At 40.1% G+C, this 23,308-nt stretch overlaps 1 protein-coding gene across 1 annotated transcript; it reads right to left on the bottom strand.

Moving 5' to 3' along the window:
• Positions 1 to 1,505: 1,505 nt before the first annotated feature.
• On the bottom strand, positions 1,506 to 18,057 carry LOC131256353 (uncharacterized). The gene is made up of 4 exons (XM_058257297.1): positions 17,764 to 18,057; positions 11,272 to 11,530; positions 2,965 to 3,059; positions 1,506 to 1,640 (listed from the first exon to the last, which is right to left on the bottom strand). The coding sequence occupies exons 1-4, from the start codon at positions 17,869 to 17,871 to the stop codon at positions 1,506 to 1,508; spliced, it is 597 nt and encodes a 198-aa protein (XP_058113280.1). The 5' UTR covers positions 17,872 to 18,057.
• Positions 18,058 to 23,308: the final 5,251 nt, after the last annotated feature.

Genomic DNA, 23,308 nt, shown 5'->3' on the forward strand with positions numbered 1-23,308 from the left:
TACATGAACGGATGCCCTGCAACACCCTGAGATGACTGTACGATGGATCTTGTCCAGTCCACACCTTCTTAGGTACTTCTCCATTCAACGAGGCTGATGGAGACCTGTTTATCAAATGCACTGTCGTGTGTATTGCTCCTCTCCAGAACGTCTTGGACAACTTCGCATGGGATAACATGCATCTGATTCTCTTAACAATGGTGCGATTCATTCGCTCAGCTACACCATTATGTTGGGGGGTCTTAGGAACCGTCTGTTCATGTCGTATATCCAAGGACTTGCAATACTTATGAAAGTCACCGATGTATTCACCACCATTGTCAGTATGGATGCACTTCAATGATCTACCTGTCTCTCTCTTGACCATAACATGAAACAATTTAAACACACCAAAGACCTCGTCCTTGGATTTCAAAGCATAAAACCAAATCATCCTAAATGCATCATCTATAAAGGTAACAAAATACAATGCCCCACCCAAGGTATTTGTCTTTATAGGACTACAAACATCATAATAAACTAAATCTAATGCATGCACTTTATTAACATGAGAAGCAGATTTAACAAATGAAACTTTATGATGTTTCCCTGATAAACAATCAATACAGGTTTTGAGAGGTATACCTATCACGTCTGGAAGGAGCCGCTTCCTCGCTAGTAGCTGAAACCATTTTTCACTCATGTGGCCTAGACGCCTGTGCCACATGTGAATAGCTGAATGTTTCGCTGCGTTCAACTCACCCTTGCACACACTGACACTTACCTTGTAAAGGATGCAATACTTCTTTCCTCTGGTTGCGATCATCAAACCCTTGATGAGCTTCCAGCGCCTACCAGCAAATCGGCTTTCATAGCCATCATCATCAAACCTTCCCGTCGACATCAAGTTGAGGTGAAGGTCTGGGATATGCCTCACATCCCTGAGAACCAATGTGCAACCCCACATCGGTTTTCACACAAATATCATCAACCCCTATAATCTTGGATATACCAGAATTTGTCATCTTCACGGTCCCAAAGTTACCTGACTTGTAGCTTGTGAAGAAGTCACTACGTGGAGTCGCATGAAATAAAGCTCCCGAGTCTATCACTCAGTTGGTGTCCTGACTCGTAGCCGTGAGACATACATCGTGATCTGCTGAAAGAATAACTACAACATCGCCATTTGAAGCGACTGCAGTGGAATATGATTCATCTTCCTTCTCCTTTCCTTTTCCTTTCTTATCGTTCTTCTTATTACAATATTCATGCTTGTAGTGGCCCTTCTTGCCACAATTCCAGCATTCAACATCCTTCCTGGTACTCGACTTGCCTCTTGATTTATCTTGGGTCTTCCCTCCCTTTCTGTTCTTTCCTCTCCCCCGTTCTTATATCACAAGGGCTTCTTGCTGAGTAGACCCCTGAGACTTCCTCCTTGTCTCCTCATTGAAGAGACAACTAGTTACTTCTTCCATGGACACTTTTTCATCTAGCGCGGAGTTACTTAGAGACACCACCAATGTCTCCTAACTATCAGGCAAGGAGCTAAGCAATAGTAAGGCGTGTAGTTCATCGTCCAGGACCATCTTCATGGCGGAGATCTGGTTCAATATATTGCTGACTTCGTTCATATGCTCAACCACAGAACCACCATCTTTGAACTTGAGATTCACAAGTCGTCTTATCAGAAATATCTTATTGCCAACTGTCTTCCTCTCGTACAACCCTTGCAGTTTCAGCTATAGGCTAGCAGCTGAGGTCTCCATAGACACATGGTGGAATACGGAATTGTCTAGCCATTGCCCAATAAACCCCACCACCTTCCAATCCAACTTCTTCCAATCATCATCTGTCATATCCTTTGTCTTTGCTGATATGTCAAGGATTGGAGCATACAAGTCCTTGCAATAAAGCAAGTCCTCCATCTTAGCCTTTCATATGATCCAGTTAGAACCATTGAGACTAATCATCCTTAATAAGCCACCTTCCATAATTCAAAACCGATCTCACTCCATTTAATAAACCTGGACGCTCTGATACCACTTTGTGGGGGGGCATTGCACAAAAGCTTAGGATCTAGCCTCCCAAAAACACCAGAATTATGGAATAATAAAGCAATGAAATAGATCACAAGCACACACCTTTTTATGGAATAAACCACACGACACAAGAGATTTTTATGTGGAAAACCCTCAAAGAGGTAAAAACCACGGGACCTAGTCCAAAGCAATAATCCACTATGAAGTAAAACGTTACAACCGATCACAAGCACACACCGCTTGAATCAAACCTTCTTCACTCACGCAAGAGCGGATGAACAATAAGAGAATAAAGAAAAATGGAGAGATCTTACTGATTACTTAGATGTAGAAGCACTGAGATGTCGAATGTGAAGTAGATCACCTCTACGAGCAGAAATCTCCCTTCCACAAGTTTCCTCTCTCTCTTTCTCTCTCTCTGTCTCTCTCTCTCTCTCTCTCTCTCTCACCTTTGATATCCCTAAACCCTTTAGCAAACCCTTGCAAAGCTTTAGGAAACTCTCTTGTATTACCTAGAATAGCCCTAGGGACCCATATTTATAATTTAAGAAACTCATTTCCACATCTTTGTGAAAACTGCCTCAAATTTACGCAGTTTGCATAAAATTCGGACATGAATCTGCGTAACCTTGATTGGTGGAGCAGGGTCCTCGACCGGTTGAGCACCACGGAATCCCAAACCAATTTGCACGCTCGACTTTGAGTCTAGCACTACTTAACTGTTCGAGTGAGCGCGTTTTCTCCTCTTTCTGAGGAGAGAAAACCCATCAACTACTACCACTCCTAGCAAGCCCATCAACAACTGCATTGGCTTCTCTAGGGGTGTGGGAAATAGAGAGATCCATAAAGGTCCTGAGCACCGTAATTCTGACCCATCAATACCATAGGCCCCATGAGGGGGAGACCTAATTATTCTTGGCTTCAACCAGCACCTTGGATCACTAACCAAATCCACCTTGGTGAATCCCATCTGCTTGCAACTAGAAAGCCCTTCTGAAATTGCTTTTGCTTCAGCCCGCCCATTTGAACCGAAGTCATAACCTGAAGAGAAGGCAAAGAGAAAAGCCCCATCACAGCCTCTAGCCATAACCTAAAATGTCATATTGAGTTTTATATATATATATATATATATACGAGTCAAGTTTTAGATCGAGTCAATTTAGTACTGAGTTGGAATTCGAGTCGAGTAAAGTCGAGTTACTGGGTGACTCAAACTCGAATTGGTTTAAGTTTAGACTGGACGAAGTCAACTCAATTCAAATCGACTCACTCACTCAATTCAAATCGAGTCGGATTTGAACAAGTCGAACAAGTCGAGTTTGCCCAAACAAGTCGTCCCGTGCCCAGCTCTAAACAACAACATTAAAATAATACTTTTGATTGTTAAAATATCAATAGCAAATTAAAATATACAATCATCATTAATAAATAATTAATTAATTAATTAGTGATGTTTGGAGAGACCAGTCAAAAGATATTAGACCACTCATCACGTGGGCCTAGGTCCGATCTGATAATGAACACTATTTCCCGTGCATGGATAATCTAATAAAAAACCGTAGATGGCAGGGAGCCCGTAGCGTAGACAATTCTAATCACAAACATTATTTTCCATGCAATCATGATTATATATATATGAAAATGTACTATATGAGGTCAACCTCATGGGAGCTTCCCATGAGGTCCAGCTCTATGGGCCCCACCGTGATCTGTGATGGACATCCATGCCTTGAATTTGGTAGGTCACCTGTAGGTTATGTATGTACCAAAAATCAACCCTATCCGAAACTTAGTGGGCCACACCATCTAAAACTAAGGAAAACAATGCCTATAACATCTAAGTTTTTGTAACCTGAAATTTGGTGTGACTCCCCATCCAAGTGGGACACACACAATGGATGGGTTGGATGTCTAAATCATTTGTCATTGGCCTGAAATTTGGTGTGACTCCCCATCCAAGACAAGTCTGCACCATTTGAACGCCCCTGATTTTGTACACGTGCGGGATAAACGCCTGTGTATGTTTATGTTTGGAAAGATGAAAAATCGACAGCAGATGACCTTTTTGCTCCAGTATCCGATGATCTAGACCGTTCAACTAGATCCTATAGCACATGGTCCATATGGAAACACGTCACATACCTGGGCATCAAAGGTGATGATCTCTGACAAGTGGGGTTCTTTCCATATGAATTATTTATGGTGGGGACAGCTACATGAACGGATTGGATCGTTACAAGGTGGGGCAGAAGAGCCTCTAGGGAAGAGGCTTGCGAGCAAATATATTCATAGTGGCATGTCATCCATGGCTAGGGCTAGCAATGGGCCTGGCCCAAGTAGTTCGCAATCTGGCCGTAAAACACTCAGGCAGCCTGATGCTACTAGGGCTGTTGATGCGCCGGGATGGCCCATCGGGTTTTTCGATCAAGACCGGTAACATACAGATGGGCGTAAAAGATAAGCCCATGGCCCGGCCCAATTGCATCGGGATCCCTTCATTCCAGCCCAAGCCCAGTTCATTAAGCCTGTTTAGGGTTTCAAGGGTAATTTTGTCATTTGTTGTCCATGATGGGGGCACAACTAATGAACCGCTCAGATCCTACATAATGACTTGAGCCGTGAGTAATCATGGGCTGGCCTTGGGTCTATTACTTTGCCCATCATGGGCCCAGGCCAGGCTCATCCCTAGGATTTTCAATGTGGGCCGGGCTTGGAAAAACCTAGGCCCAGACCAATGATAGCCCTACTTGCTACCCATATGTCTATTCACAATGTATACCCTAATTAGGAGTGCTCTTGGTGGCATAATTGGACGGTTCTAGGAGGTGGGCCAAATTCTACGGACAAGCTAAGATTGCTAAGCTCATCGGATTGATGTGGACCTCGTGCATAGGCCAAGAGTCCGTTACAAATGTATTATGTACTTAATTTATTAGAGTTGGCCGTTAAAAAATACCATTGATTATTAAATTTGAAGTTAACTAAATAAAATAATAAAATTTTATTTTAGTTAAAATTCAAATTATTTAATTACAGCAGTTCCATCATGAGTACAAGATCTGCACCATTTAATGGTGGTCCGTCAATGACATTAGATCTAGACTGTCAAAATAGTGGATCAAAATCATCAATATGCCACGGATAACCTTTTTCATAATTTTTTAATTTTATAGGGCAAAATGAGCAAAATGAAAATCTCTCTTATCTTTATGAGTGAGAGTGAAAGGAAAATATAGTTTATGCTATTAGAAAGATCTAATAGTCATTGGTTTCTTCATCCTCATGGAAGTTAAGCACAGGGTGTTGTATGGTTAAATACAAAACGGAACAAGTTATTTGGTAATATTAAAAAGAGAGAGTGTTGTTTGGCATTATGGTAAAAGGAAGGGTGATGAATGTGAAAAACTCATAAAATATAAAACCAGTGTACCTTTATATCAACGATGCAATCCTAGGGGTTCATTTAGCTGGAAATTAAGATTCTGATGATCAAATTTGTTATATGTGGAAAATATTAGCCATAACTTTTCCAGTTAAATGTAGACCGCCGATTAAATAGTCCACTTTCTAGCCACCAATCAGATGGGTAAGATTATTGGAAGGATGAGATTTAAAGGAACAGATCATTTACTGTCTTTCATTATTATGAAAATGCCTATAAATTAACTGTTTCGAAAGAAATCAGTTCAATCATTTTTCATTACCAACAATTTCTATAGCTTCTTTAGGGGAAAAAAAAAAAAAACAATCAGCAGAAAAAAATCTTTTATGTAGAAATCAATTCCATTCCAACCATTTGGCCATCTTTGTAGAGGTCTTCTTGGTTGAAAATCAAATTCATCCACGCACATGGCAATAAGATATATGTTGGCATGGATGATGATTCAACATATGCAACGAAATAGAATTTAGGATGCGTTTGGTTGCACCAAATATCATGATATTTCATGATTAATCTGTCTAATTTGGTGCATAATTTCATGAAATTTGGTGCAACCAAACACAGCCTCAATCAAAAGAGTAATATTAATAATAAAAGGAAATAGAGAAGCAAAACTAAATTATAACGAAAAAGAAGAAACACGATACAGAATTCACCCACAACGGTTGGTTGGTTTTTTGTTGTGGTTGTACGTATTTAGTTCCACGACAAGGCTCTCTTAACAACATTCTCAACAACAACGACGACGAAATTAAACAGAAACAATATTAAAAAAAATCCCTTCTGAGTTCGCGGCCTTCGTTGATTCCCGGATTCTGTCCTCCTTGCTTCCAATATCCTCTGCCCAGCATATCTTCATAAACACCCAGGTGCTCTGTGGTCCCCGTCATGATGTATGTTTTTCATCCATTCCGTTCATCAATTTTTACAGATCATTCTATGGATTGATACCAAAAATGAGAGGTACATAAATCTCAGGTGGACCACACCACATGAAAACATTAGTTGTTGGATATCCATCATTAAAATACTCCTAAGGCCCACTGTACTGTTTATTTGACATCCAATATTTTGATTAGGTCATACAGACCCAGATGAAGGGAAAAAACAAAAATCAGCTTGATCCAAAACTTTCATGGCCCCAAAATGTTTTTTAATGGTCGACGCTCATTCAACACTGTTTCCTGTAATGTGGTCCACTTAAGACTGGGATATACCTCATTTTTGGTCTCATACCGTAAAATGATCTGTGAAAATATATGGACGGCATGGATGAAACACTTACATCATGGTGGGGCCCACAGAGCACCGACCACCAGCCATTGGCTGGTGTCAAGGGAGTAGCCAATCCATTTCCCTCAAGTGCAAGGTCGTAGGAAATTCATATCTTGCCCTATTTTAAATATCCTTCTCATTCTTTAAAACATGTCCAGAAGCCACTTTTACTGATGCTCGCAAGGAATTTTGCCGGCGCTTATTCGCATAAAAATTGCAATTGCCGAAAAGTTACCTAGCTCCGGCAATTCTTTTACTGACATACGTATTTAGCGGCATGGGAGAAGCACCGGTAATAGAATAGCCGGCACTTTTAGGGGATTTTACCGGCGCTTTTGAGCGCTGGTAAAACTCCCAATTATTGTAGTGTGAGAATTTCATGAGCATAGCTGACCGGCAAAATTAACATACCTCTAGTTAAGCTGCAATTTAGCAATGCGTCAATTAACATACCAAGTAGATCTGATTCAATATAATGGGCCAATTTTCAAAAGTTTGTGGATAGGATGAGTGGATATTCTCAAAAGCTTCACGTACATATATAGAAGAACTTTGCTAAGCGCACACATGTTTGCACTAAAGCTCATAGGTACGAGATCCAATCCATCCATCAGGTTGGTCGGACATTTTACTTGTTTTCCCAAAAATTAAATCTGGTTCCATTCAGCATGTGGACCCCGATATTGCAAACAGATGACTTCGCCAAGCTCATAGGTACGACAAAATCAAATTGCTTTGCAAATTATCATCATCAATGAACTTCTTAACCTTCAAGCCCATTTCCGAAATAAGAGAGATAATGACAACCACCGCTGAAAACTCACCTAAGCCAATCTTGTTCATCCTACATTAAACCCTGTGACTGTTGTTCTGTTTATTCTTGTGCACAAAGAAAAGAAAAGGCGTCTGAAAGAGTAGTGCCCTTACTATGGGAGGCTTACTTCTCATTTATATACTCCTTGGAAAAGGACTTGAGGCATAATGAGACTAGAACACGAAAAAATACATTTTTTTTAAAACTTTTGTGTCATACCCAAATATAGAATAAAAAGGATATCAACATTCATAGCAGATTGGATCCTTTTAAGTTTCGGCTTCCACCATTCCAATCCTACCTAAACGAAGAGGCGCTATTAGCTAAATACCTTCCCATGCACCTATCAAACTAATCTATATAATTCCAGGCATAGGTGGTGCTCATAATATAAAAGGAAAACACAAATATTAACTTGATCCAAAGGGCTGGGGCCGGGCCGGGCCTCAGTAGGCTTTTTTTTTTTTTTTTTTGAAATTAAATTTGCTTACTGTCTTTGTTAATTTCAAAAAAAAATCGATACCTTTACAGCTGGGCACCCCTTTACATAAAATAAGGGACCACCATGACGCGCATCAACTAATTACAAAAAGATTACAAAAAAAAAAAAAAAACAGGGGATCACCTCATCTGAATTGATCCCAACCAACCAGTTGGCTTTGGCTAGGAGTTTTAAATTATTCAATTAAGGTGGGCCTAATCAAAATGTTGATTTTGCCTGGCCCAAGTCAAGCCCATTGACAGCTGAGTTACATGATTTTGATTGGGTAGCACGCCTGATATGCAGGCGCTGAGAAATTGAAAATGAAAATTATTAATTCAAATGACATGCCAAAAGGGAGGGATGGCATGGATGTGCAACACATGCATCGAGGTGGGCCCCATGGTCAGGGCCTCACCCACTAAGCTGTTACCTTGCTTCACCTAATCCACACCCATTTGGAACCGTTTTTGGAGAAAAATTTTAACCTTGGTCCATCCATGATAAGTAGTAGACATACAGTCCTGAATCACTGTTTATCTGCTACATGGACGTTAAGATTGAAAACAATCTTACCACTCCATTTTACAGGCTCTTAATAAGTGGGCATATATGATCGTTTGATCTGGGTCAATCGCAATTCATGATAGACCCTTCTATGGTTCAACATGATCCTCCATGGCCCAATGCAGTGGAATTTGCACCGTACCATGATAATTAAAGAAATGCCGAGAAATTGTTACACAATCAATTCTCCAGTAACCACCTATAAAGTTTATAAATAAGAGAATAAAAATGAGGAATTCGGGGCTTCTCTTGTCAAAACAATAAAATCTAGTATAAAGTTGCTGCTTATCTCTATCTCTCATGGACACATATTTTTATTTTATTTTATCTTAGTTCCTCATCGCTCATTAGCATGATCCGCAGGTTTTATATTTAATTTATCTTTCCACAATCATACCATCTAATCATAAGGAAAATCACTCAATTTCAAATGAAAAACTATAGAGCTTTTCTGTTAGTGCTAAATAATAGTTGTTCCATCAACCAACTTCCATCTCCCAAGCAAAGTTTGGTCTCTACTAAGAGATGAATAGACTACTGACCTCACCAACTTTCTCACTTGTCACTATAAGAAAGTGGGCCATTACTGACTCTTTTTTTCGCAGATGACCAATACGAACTGCGGGCAAAGGTAAGAATCGTTGGGCTTCGTGTGGCTGCTGACGATAGGCGGAAATGAGCGCCACCGAAAGCGTGGTGTTAGGAACTCTTTGCGCTGATTAAAAGCAGCCGCTAGAAAAAGCTAAAAGAAACCAGCGTTTTTCTTATGTCATCTCTCTTCCAGCGCCCTCCATCCCCATTCCCTCTCTCTCTCTCACTCCCAGCGCCCTCCGCCCCCATTCTCTCTCTCTCTCTCTCTCTCTCTCTCTCTCTCTCTCTCTCTCTCTCTCTCTCTCTCTCTCAGCGCCCTCTTCCCCTTGTACCTTTCCCTCCCTCTCTCTCTCTCTACAACTTGGAGCAGATCTAGTTTGGATTTCCTTTAGCCTTTCCCACTTCACTCGTTTTTAGGGTTTTGAATATGGCTTGGAGCAAATCTAGTTGAGGTCAAAGCATTTGGTGGAGGGTTTCTTGTAGAAATTGCATTTTGTGAGAAGTCCTGTTTTTTGATTTTTTAGGCGTTTGGAGTTATAGATCTGATTGGCATTGAAGTGCAAATTCCAGAAGTGCTGAAGAAAGCGGAAGAGGAGTTCTATTTCCAGACATGCAGGGGCCTAATTTTATCATGTGAGGTGGGTTTTTTCAAAGGGGTTTTGAAGATTCTCGAGAAGGACGAGCAAAATTCTATGGGGTGGGACTGGAAGAGGTTTTTAAGATATTTTTTGAAGTGAGTTTTGATCCTTGCAAGGAAGCTACTTCGTTCTTCTGATGATGTGTAATCCTCATAATAACTCTGTGATAGGCACTGGATTCTCATTTTCAGTTTTTAATTTTTAATTTTTTTTTTCCATTTCCTTATCCTAGAACTAAAATGCAGATGAACTGTTTGATCCTTGGCCCCAAGATATACAGCATACTCATTTTCAGTTTGTGTAATGTTCTGTTATCTAGACCGTTTGTCAGCTGGGCCCCACTTTGGAAGGACCATTGCTTGAAAAATTCTCCTGGATAGGACCATCCTAAGTTCAATAATTTGGCTTACAAAGTGACAATTTAGAAGTGAAATGCGGCAATGGTCCACATTCGGCTTTCAATCTAGGAGGGTTGGGAAGTGTGGTCCATCCACAGCAGGTCACATACCCAAGAATATATAAAGCATGCTTGAGTCTTCAAGTTAAGCTTCCTTTATTTCAGGTATCGTCATATTTCAGGTCACATGTGAAGCTTGATTCATGCCAAGCGACGAATAAACTATCAATTCCATCACATAAATAGATTGACTCAAAAATCTTAAGATTAGAAAATCAAAGACCCTGAAAGCAATGGCTATAAAGCAACCGTCAAGGGAACGGTCCACAATCTATATAAAAGTTTGGATAATTAAAGTGCTAAACTATTCCAAGTGAAGAGTTTCATCGTTAATTAGTATCCCCTTTGAAGGACATGGCCCATCTTTTAAATGCTTTTGATCCAAATATGATCAGAAATCCAATAGCTTTAGTCCCTCCCTATGCTATTGTAGATTGTATTCTAGCATGCGTCCCACATCAGTGGCTTGTAAATCTCAAAGAGGAGTTAATATCAGGACTGTCAATGGACCGGACCTTGGCTTGGACAGGATTTTAAACTGTTCAGAACAGGTTGGGCCTATTCAAAATCTTGATTTTGACAGGCCCAATCCTGACCATTGACAGCCTGAGTCATATGATTCTCTGGTTGTTTATCACACTTGTTATGCTGGAGCTGGGAAATTGAACACGTGGCATACACTAACTCAAATAAACTAACCGACTAGATAGTGAATCCTACTGTCTCTAAGTACAATCCCAACATCAGGTTGATTGCATCCCACTGCACGTGGATGACTATCACCAAGAAAATAGATTGATAGTCAAGATTATCAGAATTGGAAACATGGATATATATAGTGATAAAAGAAGGTGCTTGTGTAGCATACGAAGTGAGAATTTTGTAATACACCCCTTCCTCATTCACATTAAGATTCTTTTGCTTGGGAGCCCATGGTTTCGTGATTCAAATCTACTAGCTTCCAAGTGTCAAAATTTTAAATTTATACATGCATATGAAGAAGCCTTTTGCATTGATTCTAAGGCAGCTTTGAGATCGTCACAAAGGTCATCCCCTACAATAGTTATTCTCTTGAGCACTCGAGCATTTGCCATGATAAATTTTGCAAACTCCATCTCGTAATCAAAACCCATGAAATTACTCAACCATACTTCCTCCAAGCATGCGTCGAGACAGCAAAAGGGCTCATCAACATCCGAATATTCAGGATAGGGTTCTTCCAGATAATGTGTATCCATGCCATCGAGCTAAGGAGAAGCAAGAAGAACATTAGGAGTAACAGGTTATAAAACCTACATATTATTAATTTATTTAATACCTTCAATAAAAATATATCATTATCATTTTTTATTATGGTCAACATATGTGCTAGACTATTAGATAACGCTTGATGGTAATCAGCTAATGTAATAGTCTAATATTACATTGCACCTATGAGAGTCTTATGCTCTCATTGTCGGTCCCAAGCTTAGGCAAAGGAGGATTGCATTAGGTTTTCCATCAATATCAAACTTAATTATGTCATAACTTTTATCATGAATCTTAATAAAATGACATTGTTATGTACCACTAATTAACTTTAAAAAAAAAAAACTAACTATAAGATTTGATGTCCTTAATAAAGGAGAAAGACAAAAAAAGGTTCATGTAGCTGACCCAATTAGTTGAGATAAGGGTTCATGTAGCCGACCCAATTAGTTGAGATAAGTCTTAGCTGATGACGATGATGATAACTATACAACCATGTGTGCTTTACATAGATTGAATGTTGGATAGTTAAATAACAACTTGTTCATAGGATGAGATAGTTGGAATGAGGATGTTGAGATCGATTAGTGGCAAGAGGAGAAAGGTTAGAATTAGAAATAAATGCATTTGTGGGAGTTGTATCCTAGCTTAATTAAATAACATCAATTCATGGGTGAATGTACTCTAGTTTAAAATAACATCCGCCCTGTTGGGGATTTGCACTGCGGAATCACACAGATCTAGATCTAGGATAGCAATTCAATAGTAACAAGTAATCACAGAAGAACACAAAGATTTAACATGGAAAACTCTTTCGGGAAAAAAACCACGGCACAAAGCGACAAAAATCTACTATGAAATAGAAATTATAAGAGAGAGGACTTACCCGATTCGAACAATCTCAAATCTCACCCTTGCTACACCCTTTGAGAACCCTAGAACCCCTTTAGAAAGCTTTAGAATACCCTTGAATACCTCTCAATCCCGCATACACTCCTTTATATAAGTTTAGAAAGAAGCAGACTCGGAATAGGAAACAAAAATAGCAAAATCTGCGTTTCCGTAAAAAATCTGCGTAACATCTTTGATGTCATCGAAAATGGACCAAAACTGTCCAGCGACTAGGGGTGAAAAATTTCGTGAATTATTGATGGCATCGAGCAACCTTCGATGTCATTGACAACTGGCATCGATGTCATCGAAACCTGGTACCACCAGACAGATTTAAGACATATGTCCATAACAATCTCCACCATGTCTTCAATCTTCATCCGTGTAGCTTCTTGTCCCCTTCTCTTGTCTCTACATCTCATCATAGCTTCATCAACGCTTCTCGTGCACACTCCGTCCTTCTTTTACACCATCGCCAAGTCTAGAAAAGTTGCACGGAACTTAAACTTCTCTTTAGGAACGACCTTGGTGAGCATGTCTGCTGGATTCATGCTGGTGTGAATCTTCTCCAGTGTTATGCCTCTTTCCTCAAGTATCCGTCAGATAAAGTGGTGACGAACATCAATGTGTTTAGTACGTGAGTGATAAACAGAATTTTTAGCCAAATTGATAGCGCTCTCGCTATCACAGTTAACCGGCACAGCCTCCTGCTGAAGTCTCAACTTATTTATCATGCCCCTGAGCCAAACACCTTCTTTAAACACTTCCGTCACTGCCATATATTCTACTTCGGTCGTGAAATGAGTCACCACGGACTAAAGCTTCGACATCCAACTGATTGCTCCACCCGATAGTACAAACGAGTATCCTGAAGTAGACTTCCTGGAATCTATACTGCCTGCGTAGTCGAAATCCACATACCCTACCAACTTTGTCCCTGTTTTTTCAAAAGTTAAGACATATTCTTTCGTACCTCAATGTATCGAAGTAGCCATTTCACTGCTTCCCAATGTTGCTTGTCGGGGTTTGACATGTATCTGCTCACAACACTGACTGCCTGTGAAATATCTGGTCTTGTACAGACCATGACATACATTAAACCGCCAATCACATTCGAATAAGGCCCATGAGATATAACATTCTTTTCCTCATTTAGTTTAGGACAATGTTCTGAGGAAAGCATGAAGTGAGCCACGTGGAGAACGCTCACCGGCTTTACTTGGTCCATCCCATACTTGATCAACACCTTTTCAAGGTATTCTGCCTATGATAACCAAAGTCTGCTCTTCTTCCTGTCTCTATGAATATCTATGCCGAGAACCCTCTTTGCAGCCCTCACATCTTTCATCTCGAATGTCCCTGATAACTGAGTTTTTAGTATGTTGATTTCAGACATATCATGACAGGCGATCAACATATCATCAACATACAGTACTAGGATGATGAATTTTTCATCACTTAGTGTCTTGTAATAGACACAGTGATCGTGTTCACTCCGAGTAAATTTCTAACTCACCATGAAAGAATTAAATGTTTTATACCACTGCTTAGGCGACTGTTTCAAGCCATATAATGACCTCATTAACCTGCAAACCTTTTTCTCTGCCCCTTTAACTTCGTAACCCTCTGGTTGCTTCATGTAGATCTGCTCTTCTAATTCCCCGTGCAGGAATGCAGTCTTAACATCCATCTGTTCTAACTCGAGATCGTATTAGGCAACCAACGCCAACATGAATCTAATAGACACCTGTTTAACCACCGGTGCGAATATCTCTATGAAATCGATTCCTTCTCTCTGAGCATAACTATTCGTCACCAATCTTGCTTTGTATTTATCATGTTTCCTTTTGAATAACCACTTACATCCGATCGCTTTTCGGCCCATTGGAAGTTCCACCAACTTTCATGTGTGATTTTTATACAACGAGTCTATTTCATCGTCCATGGCTGCCTTCCATTTTTTTACATCAGGTACATCAAGAACCTCCTAAATAGTAGACGGGTCCCCCTCATCTGTAATGAGGGCATATGCGATATTAGACTTGTCCCTGTATCTTATCAGTAACCTGCGATCACGCAGTGGGTTCCTTCTCACAGGTGGCTGCTCCACCTGATCCAGTACCTCTGTCTTCGCATCTGTCTCTGCTTGAGTATCATCTGTGTCAATCTGGACATCTACGATCACCCTTTCTGGTTCCTCTTGCTCCTTTTGATCATTTTTACGAAATAGAGAGCTTTCATCGAATCTGACGTCACGGCTAGTGATGACCTTGCATGTGACCTTGTTGAATAACATGTAACCTTTCACACCAATGCCATAGCCAACAAAGATATACTTTTTGGCTCTATGGTCTAACTTATCTCTCTCAACTGACAGTACATGAAAGTAAGCCTCACAACTAAATATGCGTAGATCTGAGTAGTCAATTTTCTGACCACTCTATACTTCCTCTGGGATTTACATTCAATTGCCGTTGAAGGAGACTGGTTCACCAAATAATAAGCCGTGTTAATGGCCTCAGTCCATAGGTCCTTGGCCAACACAACATTACTTAACACGCATCTGGCCCTCTCTAGGAGAGTCCGATTTATTCACTCAACCACACCATTTTGCTCGGGGGTGTGGCGCATTGTGTTGTGGCTGATGATCCCTTCATCCTTGCAATAATCATTAAACTTAATGGAAGTAAATTCTCTACCATTGTCAGCCTTTAAAACTTTTATTTTTCGCCCTGACTATTTTTCCATCATTGCTTGAATATAGTGAAAACTTCAGATTTACGTTTCATGAAGTAAACCCAAACTTTCTTGGAGTAGTCATTAATGAGTGAAGCAAACCATGATGACCCCCTAATGGAAACTTCTGGCGATGGCCCCCATATGTCAGAGTGCACATAATCAAGCACTCCCTTACAAACATGTTTTCCAGATTTAAAAGACAATCTAGATTGTTTACCATATATACAATGCTCGCATATATATAAATTAGAATTTTTAAAAGCTAGAATCAAACATCGATCAAAAAGTACCTTCATACCTCGCTCGCTCATGTAGCCCAGACGAGCATGTCACATACGTAGAGATGTGGAGTCTGCAATAGTTGTTGCCGCTCCACCTGCCAAAATGCTCCCAATCAACATGTAAAGGTTTCCGTGCCTCTGCGCTCTCATAACCATGAGTGCCCCTTTTGAAACTTTAAGGACACCATCAATACCAGTGAACTTGCACCCTATAGCCTCGAGTGCACCGAGAGAAATCAGACTTTTCTTCATATCAGGAACGTGCCTGACGTCAATCAAGGTACGCTCCATCTCATCAAACATCTTGATGCTCACCGTGCCAATAGCTACAACATTACAGGCATTGTTAATGCCTATAAAAACTTGTCCACCATCGATTCCTTGTAACTGGCGAACCAACCCCAATGAGGAATCATGTGGTATGACGCTCCTGTGCTAGGATCCACTTATCTACATAATTGTCATGAACATGTCTGATCATGGACATAGACAGAACTTCACCACTACTTGTCTCTTCATCAGATATGACAACATTGGCCTCCTTGGAAGAATCTGCTGAATTTTCTTTCTTCACTTTAGGATTTCTACAATCCTTCTTCATGTATCCAGACAACCCACAATTCCAACACTTTAATTTTTATTTGCCCTTGTCCTTGGATTTGGATCTAGATCTAGGCCTTGAGGATCCTGTACCTGGCTCAGAATCTCTACCCCTCATAATCAGTGCATCGGAAGATGCCCCCATCTCGCCGTTTAATTTTCTCATAGCCTTCCCTTGAAGGGTTGAGATAACGGTGTCAACACTTAGGGTTTTATTTGCGGTGCACATCGTGTCCCTGAAAAACTTATATGATGCAGAAAGAGAATTCAACAATATACATGTATGTTCCTCATCTTTGACCACTTCCTCCATATCCAGCACTTTGCACATCAATTGATTAAAATTACTAATATGGGCTTCTAGATCTTCACCCTCTGCCATCTTGAAGGTATAACATTGTAGCTTCAAGTGTAGGTGATTTTCAGAGGACTTCTTTGCATAGATGTTCTCTAACTTCGCCCACAAACTGACCGCAGTTTTCTCCCTCAAAACATTATAGAGAACCTCATCCATGAGACATAAACGGATAGAGGCTAAAGCATTACTATCAAGGTTTTCCCATTCATTATCTTTCATGGTAGATTTTTGCTCCTCAAGAGCCTTAATCTCGCCTTGCTTGGTTAACAGGCTAATCATCTTAACCTTTCATAACTCAAAATTATTTTTGCCCGAGTACTTCTCAATATCAAACTTGTCGTTTCCCATTATTAGTAATCCTGCAGATTCAGTTCTGTGCCCCAACAATTGCTTTGATACCACTTGTTCGGGATTGCACTGTGGAATCACACAGATCTAGATCTAGGATAGCAATTCAATAGTAACAAGCAATCACAGAAGAACACAAAGATTTAATATGGAAAACTCTTTCAGAAAAAAAACCACGGCATAAAGTGACAGAAATCCACTATGAAATAGAAATTACAAGAGAGAGGACTTACCCGATTCGAACAATCTCGAATCTCACCTTGCTACACCCTTTGATAACCCTAGAACCCCTTTAGAAAGCTTTAGAATACCCTTGAATACCTCTCAATCCCGCATACACCCCTTTATATAAGTTTAGAAAGAAGTAGACTCGGAATAGGAAATAAAAATCGCAAAATCTGCGTTTCCACAGAAAATCTGCGTAACATCTTTGATGTCATCGAAGGTCCATCGATGTCATCGAAAACAGACCAAAACTGTCCAGTGACCAGAGGTGAAAATTTTCATGAATTATCGATGGCATCGAGCAACCTTCGATGTCATCGACAACTGGCATCGATGTCATCGAAACCTGGTTGATGTCATCAACAGACCACCAGACAAATTTAAGACATCTGTCCATGACACACCCAATCTAACAATCTTGTGCAAAATGGGATTTTGGCTATTTACCCTTTCTTTAAGGGCCAATCTGGTTAGAGTAGATTATGAAAAGCTTAGATTAATATCTTGTAGATATGCATACTGCTATGGATACATATCCTCCAGCCTCATCTACCATGTAGTTGTGTGTGTGTCTATAAGAACTAATCTAAGCTTATCAAAACGTACTGTAATAGAGTTGAGGAAGAACAACGTTTAGCTAAAAGTTCCATTTTATTTTATAAAGTTACTTCACTATCAGCGACTTTATAATATTTTTTGTTAAGGGGATTAGCTCGTGTCTATTGGCTCAACTACAAAGATAGAATTGACAGCTTGCAATAATTAGCATTCTTCAAAAGCAACGACTTACCTTGACAATCAATTCCTGCAAGTAAGGACATCTTTTGAGTAGGACGCTGACAACGTAGGCCTGCCTTTGAGATTTCAAATCTACTTGGATGCTTAATTTTCTTAGCATATTGAATGGAGTTGGAAGGCACCGTGACAAATTATTTGCTGCCAAAACCTATGGGAAAAAAAATACACAGGTAAAAGAGATTAAATTCACATCATTGGATTCTAAATATTAATAAATGAACAAGGGGAATAAAGTAACATAATAGAAGTTATAAATGAACGAAAAAACAAAGGTTAGTAAATTGTTGTATTTTGTTTCAAAATTTATATTAAAAAATAAAGAATTTTAAATATTTCAGTTTCTCTTTAAATTTTAAATATTATATATATATGGAAATGGTTCTATGCGGTCGAGCTCATGGGAACTTCCCATGAGGTCGAGCTATGTGGGCCCCATTGTGATGAATGTCGAGCATTAACACCATGCATTTTATAGATCCCCTTTAAATTATGAGATGTCCTAAAAATTAGTCGGAACTTAGATGGACCATACCATCTAAAATCATGTGAAGACATGCCTAAAACATATAAAAGCACTTTGTGGGGTCTACCTAAAATTTGGATACGTCTGAAACTTGGTCTAACCACTCATCAAAGTGGGACACACATAATGGATGAGTTGGATATTTTTAAATCACATCTCGGTGGGTGCAACAGATGATTATGAATGTTTTAATGGGAGAATAACCCCTCTCAACTTTTGTATGTGGTGTGGCCCACACAAGTCATTGATTGACTTGACTTTTAAGCCTACGGCCCACCATGGGATGGTGCATCTGACTGATGGGGTAGATGTTCAACACGCATCACAGTGAGGCCCACACAGCTCAACCTCATGGGAAGTTCACATGAGCTCAACCACATAGAACCATTTCCCATACATACATACATACATACATACATATATATATGAGTGACGATCTCCTGCGCACAGTACCGCAAGGAGGTTATATGCGAGACTTCATATAAGCCGTGAGATGACGAGAACGGGTGGGATTCAGCTGCATTGAGAGAGAGAAAGAGAGATAGAGAGAGAGAGAGTCTTAAGACTCTCTCCTATACTCACGCCAAGGGAGCCGGATTAGCTATACCAAGCTGAGTAGCAAGACTTGAAGTGACGTCACCAAGTTCTGTGGGCCCACCTTGATGTATTTGTTGTATCCACACTGTCCATCCATTTTTAGAGATCATTTTAGGACACGAGAAAAAGAATAAGACGATCGAAAGCTGGAGTGGACCCCACCATAGAAAACAATAGGGAGAGATTGAAACAGTGTTGATTGAATGTCAACCATTAAAAACTTTTTGGGGGCCATAAAAGTTTTGGATCAAGTTGATCTTTGTTTTTTTCCCTTCATCTAGGTCCGTATGACCTTATCAATAGATTAGATGTCAAATAAATGGTACAATGGGCTTTAATAGGATTTTAATGGTGGATATCTAATTGCTATTGTTTTCCTATGGTGTGGTACACATGAGATTTATATCCATCTCATTTTTGGTATTAAGCCCTAAAATGATACGTAAAAATAGATGAACCAAAAGACATACTTCATAGTGGGGCCCACATGGCTAGTGGCAGGGGGAGTAGCCAATCCATTTCCCTCGTGTGTGGTACAACGTCTAATTCAGACCAAATTAGATTGCATACTGAGTAAACTCAGTTGGGCCCACAGTGAATGTATTTGGTTTATTCACACCGTCGATTCATTTTTCGAGATCATTATAGTGGTTGATCCCAAAATTGAAGCATATCCAAAGCTCAAGTAGACCATACCACAAGAAACATTGGGAATAATGATTTCCACCATTGAAATCTTCTTATGGCCCACAGTGATGTTTATTTGTCATCCAACATGTTCATAAGATCACAAATACATGGATGAAGGGAAAACTAAAATATCAACTTGATCCAAAACTTTTGTGGCCTCACAGAATTTTTTAATGGTAGACGTTCAATCCATATTATTTCCTATGATGTGGTTCACTTAAGATTTTTATAGGCTTCATTTTTTAGCTCATGCAATAAAATTATATAGTAAAATGGATGAACAGAGTGGATAAAATAAATAAATCATGGTGGGCCCCACAGGTTTTACTTAGTACGCTTAATGTATTGAGTTACTTGCAATGCGCTTCCAATCTAGACTTATGGACATGGTTTGGCTAGTTACACTGCCACTAATAGATCTGGGCATGTCTGACCCGATCTGGTGGATCTGACCCGATCTGACCTGATCCGAATCGAACTGACGGCCTGGATCGGTGCGGATCGAGTTGGGCCATTTAGATCCAAATGTTTTTCGGATCGAGTTCGGATCGTGGTCAATCCAGTGCGATCCGATCCGAATGGATCCGATTCGATCTGATCCAACCCGATCCAGAGTTGATAAACCAAATGCATTCACAGTGGGCCCCAACAGAGTTTACTTAGTACGATTAAAGAACCGAGTTACAGAAGCAGATTTGCTGGTGTAGCACACACCAGCTACCTTTTCTGTTGAAATTATGATTTTCGATTTTATAGCCATCTGATGTTACAAATTTTCTACTGTCAGATGATGACTCAGGATCATACAATTCCACCTATGATGAGGAGTGCTTATTCCAGGTGACTTGGGATGTTCATCAGAGGCCCCTACCTCAGTGGCCGGCCCATCCTAAAATTGCAGTGGCAAGCTCGCTAGCCGAGCAGCACGTGCGCCATGAATGTTGTCACTTTTTCTACAACTATCCATTTCTCTTCACGTGTTTAGCTCACCTGATAAAGAATGTTTTTCACGCTAAGGAATGTTTACGTGGGTCTCACACTATAAATGTCTCGGATCACATCCACGTATTGGCATGTGTGGTGCATGTAGGTGGGGAGCGCTTGAACATGAGAATATCTCTTCCTCGCTTACAAAATCTCTTCGCAAATAAACCAAAATCTTCTAGCCACTTGTCCTGGAGCGTGTATTTGTTGTAGGTACATGTTGTGCGAAGACGAGCACTAACGCTCCTCGAGCTTCGAGTTGTACAAACAGTTCAAAAGAGATCAAAGTTATATGGGCCCCACAGTGATGTATTTATTATATCTACACCGTTCATATATTTTTAGAGATCATTATAAAGTATTATCCAAAAAATAAATAATATCCAAAGATCATCTAGACCACATCACAAATGGAAGAGATAATGATTTTCACCGTTAAACAATTTGTGTGGTCAACTTGATAGTTAGGTCTATCTTATTTTTCGTCTCAAGCCTTAAGACGAGCTCGCCAAATGGATGGATGGTTTGGATATAACACATACCCCATGATCAGACCCACAGAACTTGTTAACATCAATACAACAATAAAGCAATGCACAGCTACACTTTCGTGCACAGCACGTCACTGCAACTGTGTAGATACGTGTCGTGCAAAGGCAAGCGAAGACGCGCCTTGAGCTACGAGTTGTATGAACGGCTCAAATGCGATCAAAATTACATGGGCCACAATGATGTATTTATTATATCCACACCGTTTATCCATTTTTCGTGATTATTTTAGAGTATTTGAAAAAAAAATGAATTATATCTAAAGCTCAAATGGACCACACCGAAAATAGCAGTAAGGATAACGATTTTCACCGTTAAAAAATTCAATCTGAATCATACCTAACACTATCTGACTCGGTTTCCCTGACCGAGTCAGACTCGGTTCGGGTCAGGCCAACCGTGCATCGGATTAGTTCGAATCCGATGTCCCGGACTTGGTCCCAGATCGGATCGAGTTCAGCTCAGCCTACGTAGATTTCGAATCGAATCGAGTTGGACCCAATCCGATCCAACTCGGTCCGATGCCTAACTCTAGCCACTAGCTAAGTGTCTAGTGGTCGGTGTTATGTGGACCCCACTATGATGTATGTGTTTTATGCACACCGTCCATCCATTTTGAAAGATAATTTTATGTGTTGATATAAAAAAATGGGTTAGATCTAAATCTCAGGTGGACCACTCCATGGAAAAAAATTGATTGAACGTCCACCATTAAAAACCTCCTAGGGCCTCTGTAATGGTCATTTGACATCTAACCTATTGATTAGCTCATACAAACTTAAAAGAAGTGAAAAAATATATATCAGCTTGATCCAAAAATTTTGTGGCCCCAAGAAGTTTTTAATTGCGGGCGTTCAATCAACACTTTGCGGTCCACTCAAGATTTGGATCAACCTCATTTTTGAGCTCATACCATAAAATGATATAAAAGAATGGGTGGACTGAATGGATGAAACACACATATCATAGTGGAGCTCACGGAGCACCGACCACTAGCCATTGGCTAAAGGGTTACCGGCCAATCCATTTCCTGGATTTCCTGCCAAAGCCTTTCGCAGGGAGTTCCTGAACTAGAACCTAAGTGGGGTCCACCGTGATGTTTATGAGAAATCCACCCCATTCATCCATTTTTGAGATCATGTTAGGACATGGGGTAAAAAATGAGCTGGATACAATACTCAAGTGTGTCGAAAACGTGAGGATTGAATGTTCATGGTTTAAATATTCGTGGGGCCACGAAAGTTTTGAATCAAGATAATATTTTTATTTTTAGTTCTTCTCAGTAGAAATGATGTTATGAACTGAGTTGGATGGCATGTAAACATTATTATCGACCCCATGGAGCCCTGCCCGTCCGGGTGGGGGTAAGACCTAATCCGCATCCAAACTCGCTACTGACAGGTTGAGCAGCAAGACTCGCTACCAAATTGACATCACCTAATTATGTGGGCCTCACTATGATGTATGTGTTGTATCCACACCGTCCATCCATTTGTAGAGATCATTTTATAGCATGAGCCAAAGAATGAATCAGATCTAAAGCTTGAGTGGACCCCACCACAGAAAACAGTGGAGAGAGTGACACTCACCATTAAAAACTTTTTAACGGCCACAAAAGTTTTCAATCAAGTTGATATTAGTGTTTTCCTATCTTTAATGTCTATGTTAACTTATGAATAGGTTGGATCTTAAATAAACATCACAGTGGACCTAAGGAAGGTTTTAACGGTGGGTGTTTCTCTGCCTATTGTTTTTTGTGGTGGGGTCCACTCTAGCTTTTGATCTGATCATCCTTTTTCTCACATCCTAAAAAAATCTCTAAAATTGGATAGACGGTGTGGATACAACAAATACATCAAGGTGGGCGCACATAACTTGGTGACGTCACTTCAAGTCTTGCTACTCAACTTGGCAGTAGCTAATCCGCCTCCCTCGGCGCAGGAGAGAATCAATTTCTTTGAAAAATCTCTCTCTTAATCTCTCTCAATGTGGCTGAATCCCTGCCATTCTTGTCGTCTCACGGCTTATATGAGGGCTCTCATATAACCTACTTGCGGTAGGTTGCACAGGAGACCATGACTATATATATATATATATATATATATACACACACACACACATATATATAGAGAGAGAGAGAGAGTCATGCTCCCCTGCGCACCTACCACATGCGCACCTTTGCACACGTGTCATG

The sequence above is a fragment of the Magnolia sinica genome, chromosome 9 (genome assembly GCF_029962835.1).
Source record: "Magnolia sinica isolate HGM2019 chromosome 9, MsV1, whole genome shotgun sequence".
Taxonomy (NCBI): Eukaryota; Viridiplantae; Streptophyta; class Magnoliopsida; order Magnoliales; family Magnoliaceae; genus Magnolia; species Magnolia sinica.

Coding starts and splice junctions, on each gene's coding strand:
- LOC131256353 (XM_058257297.1), bottom strand. CDS start 17,871: ATGCTAAGAAAATTAAGCATCCAAGTAGATTTGAAATCTCAAAGGCAG. Junction 3,060..11,271: donor AAAGGCTTCTTCATATGCAT/GTATAAATTTAA, acceptor CCTTCTCTTCAG/GTTATGACTTCGGTTCAAAT. Junction 1,641..2,964: donor GATTCACCAAGGTGGATTTG/GTTAGTGATCCA, acceptor GTGAATCTCAAG/TTCAAAGATGGTGGTTCTGT.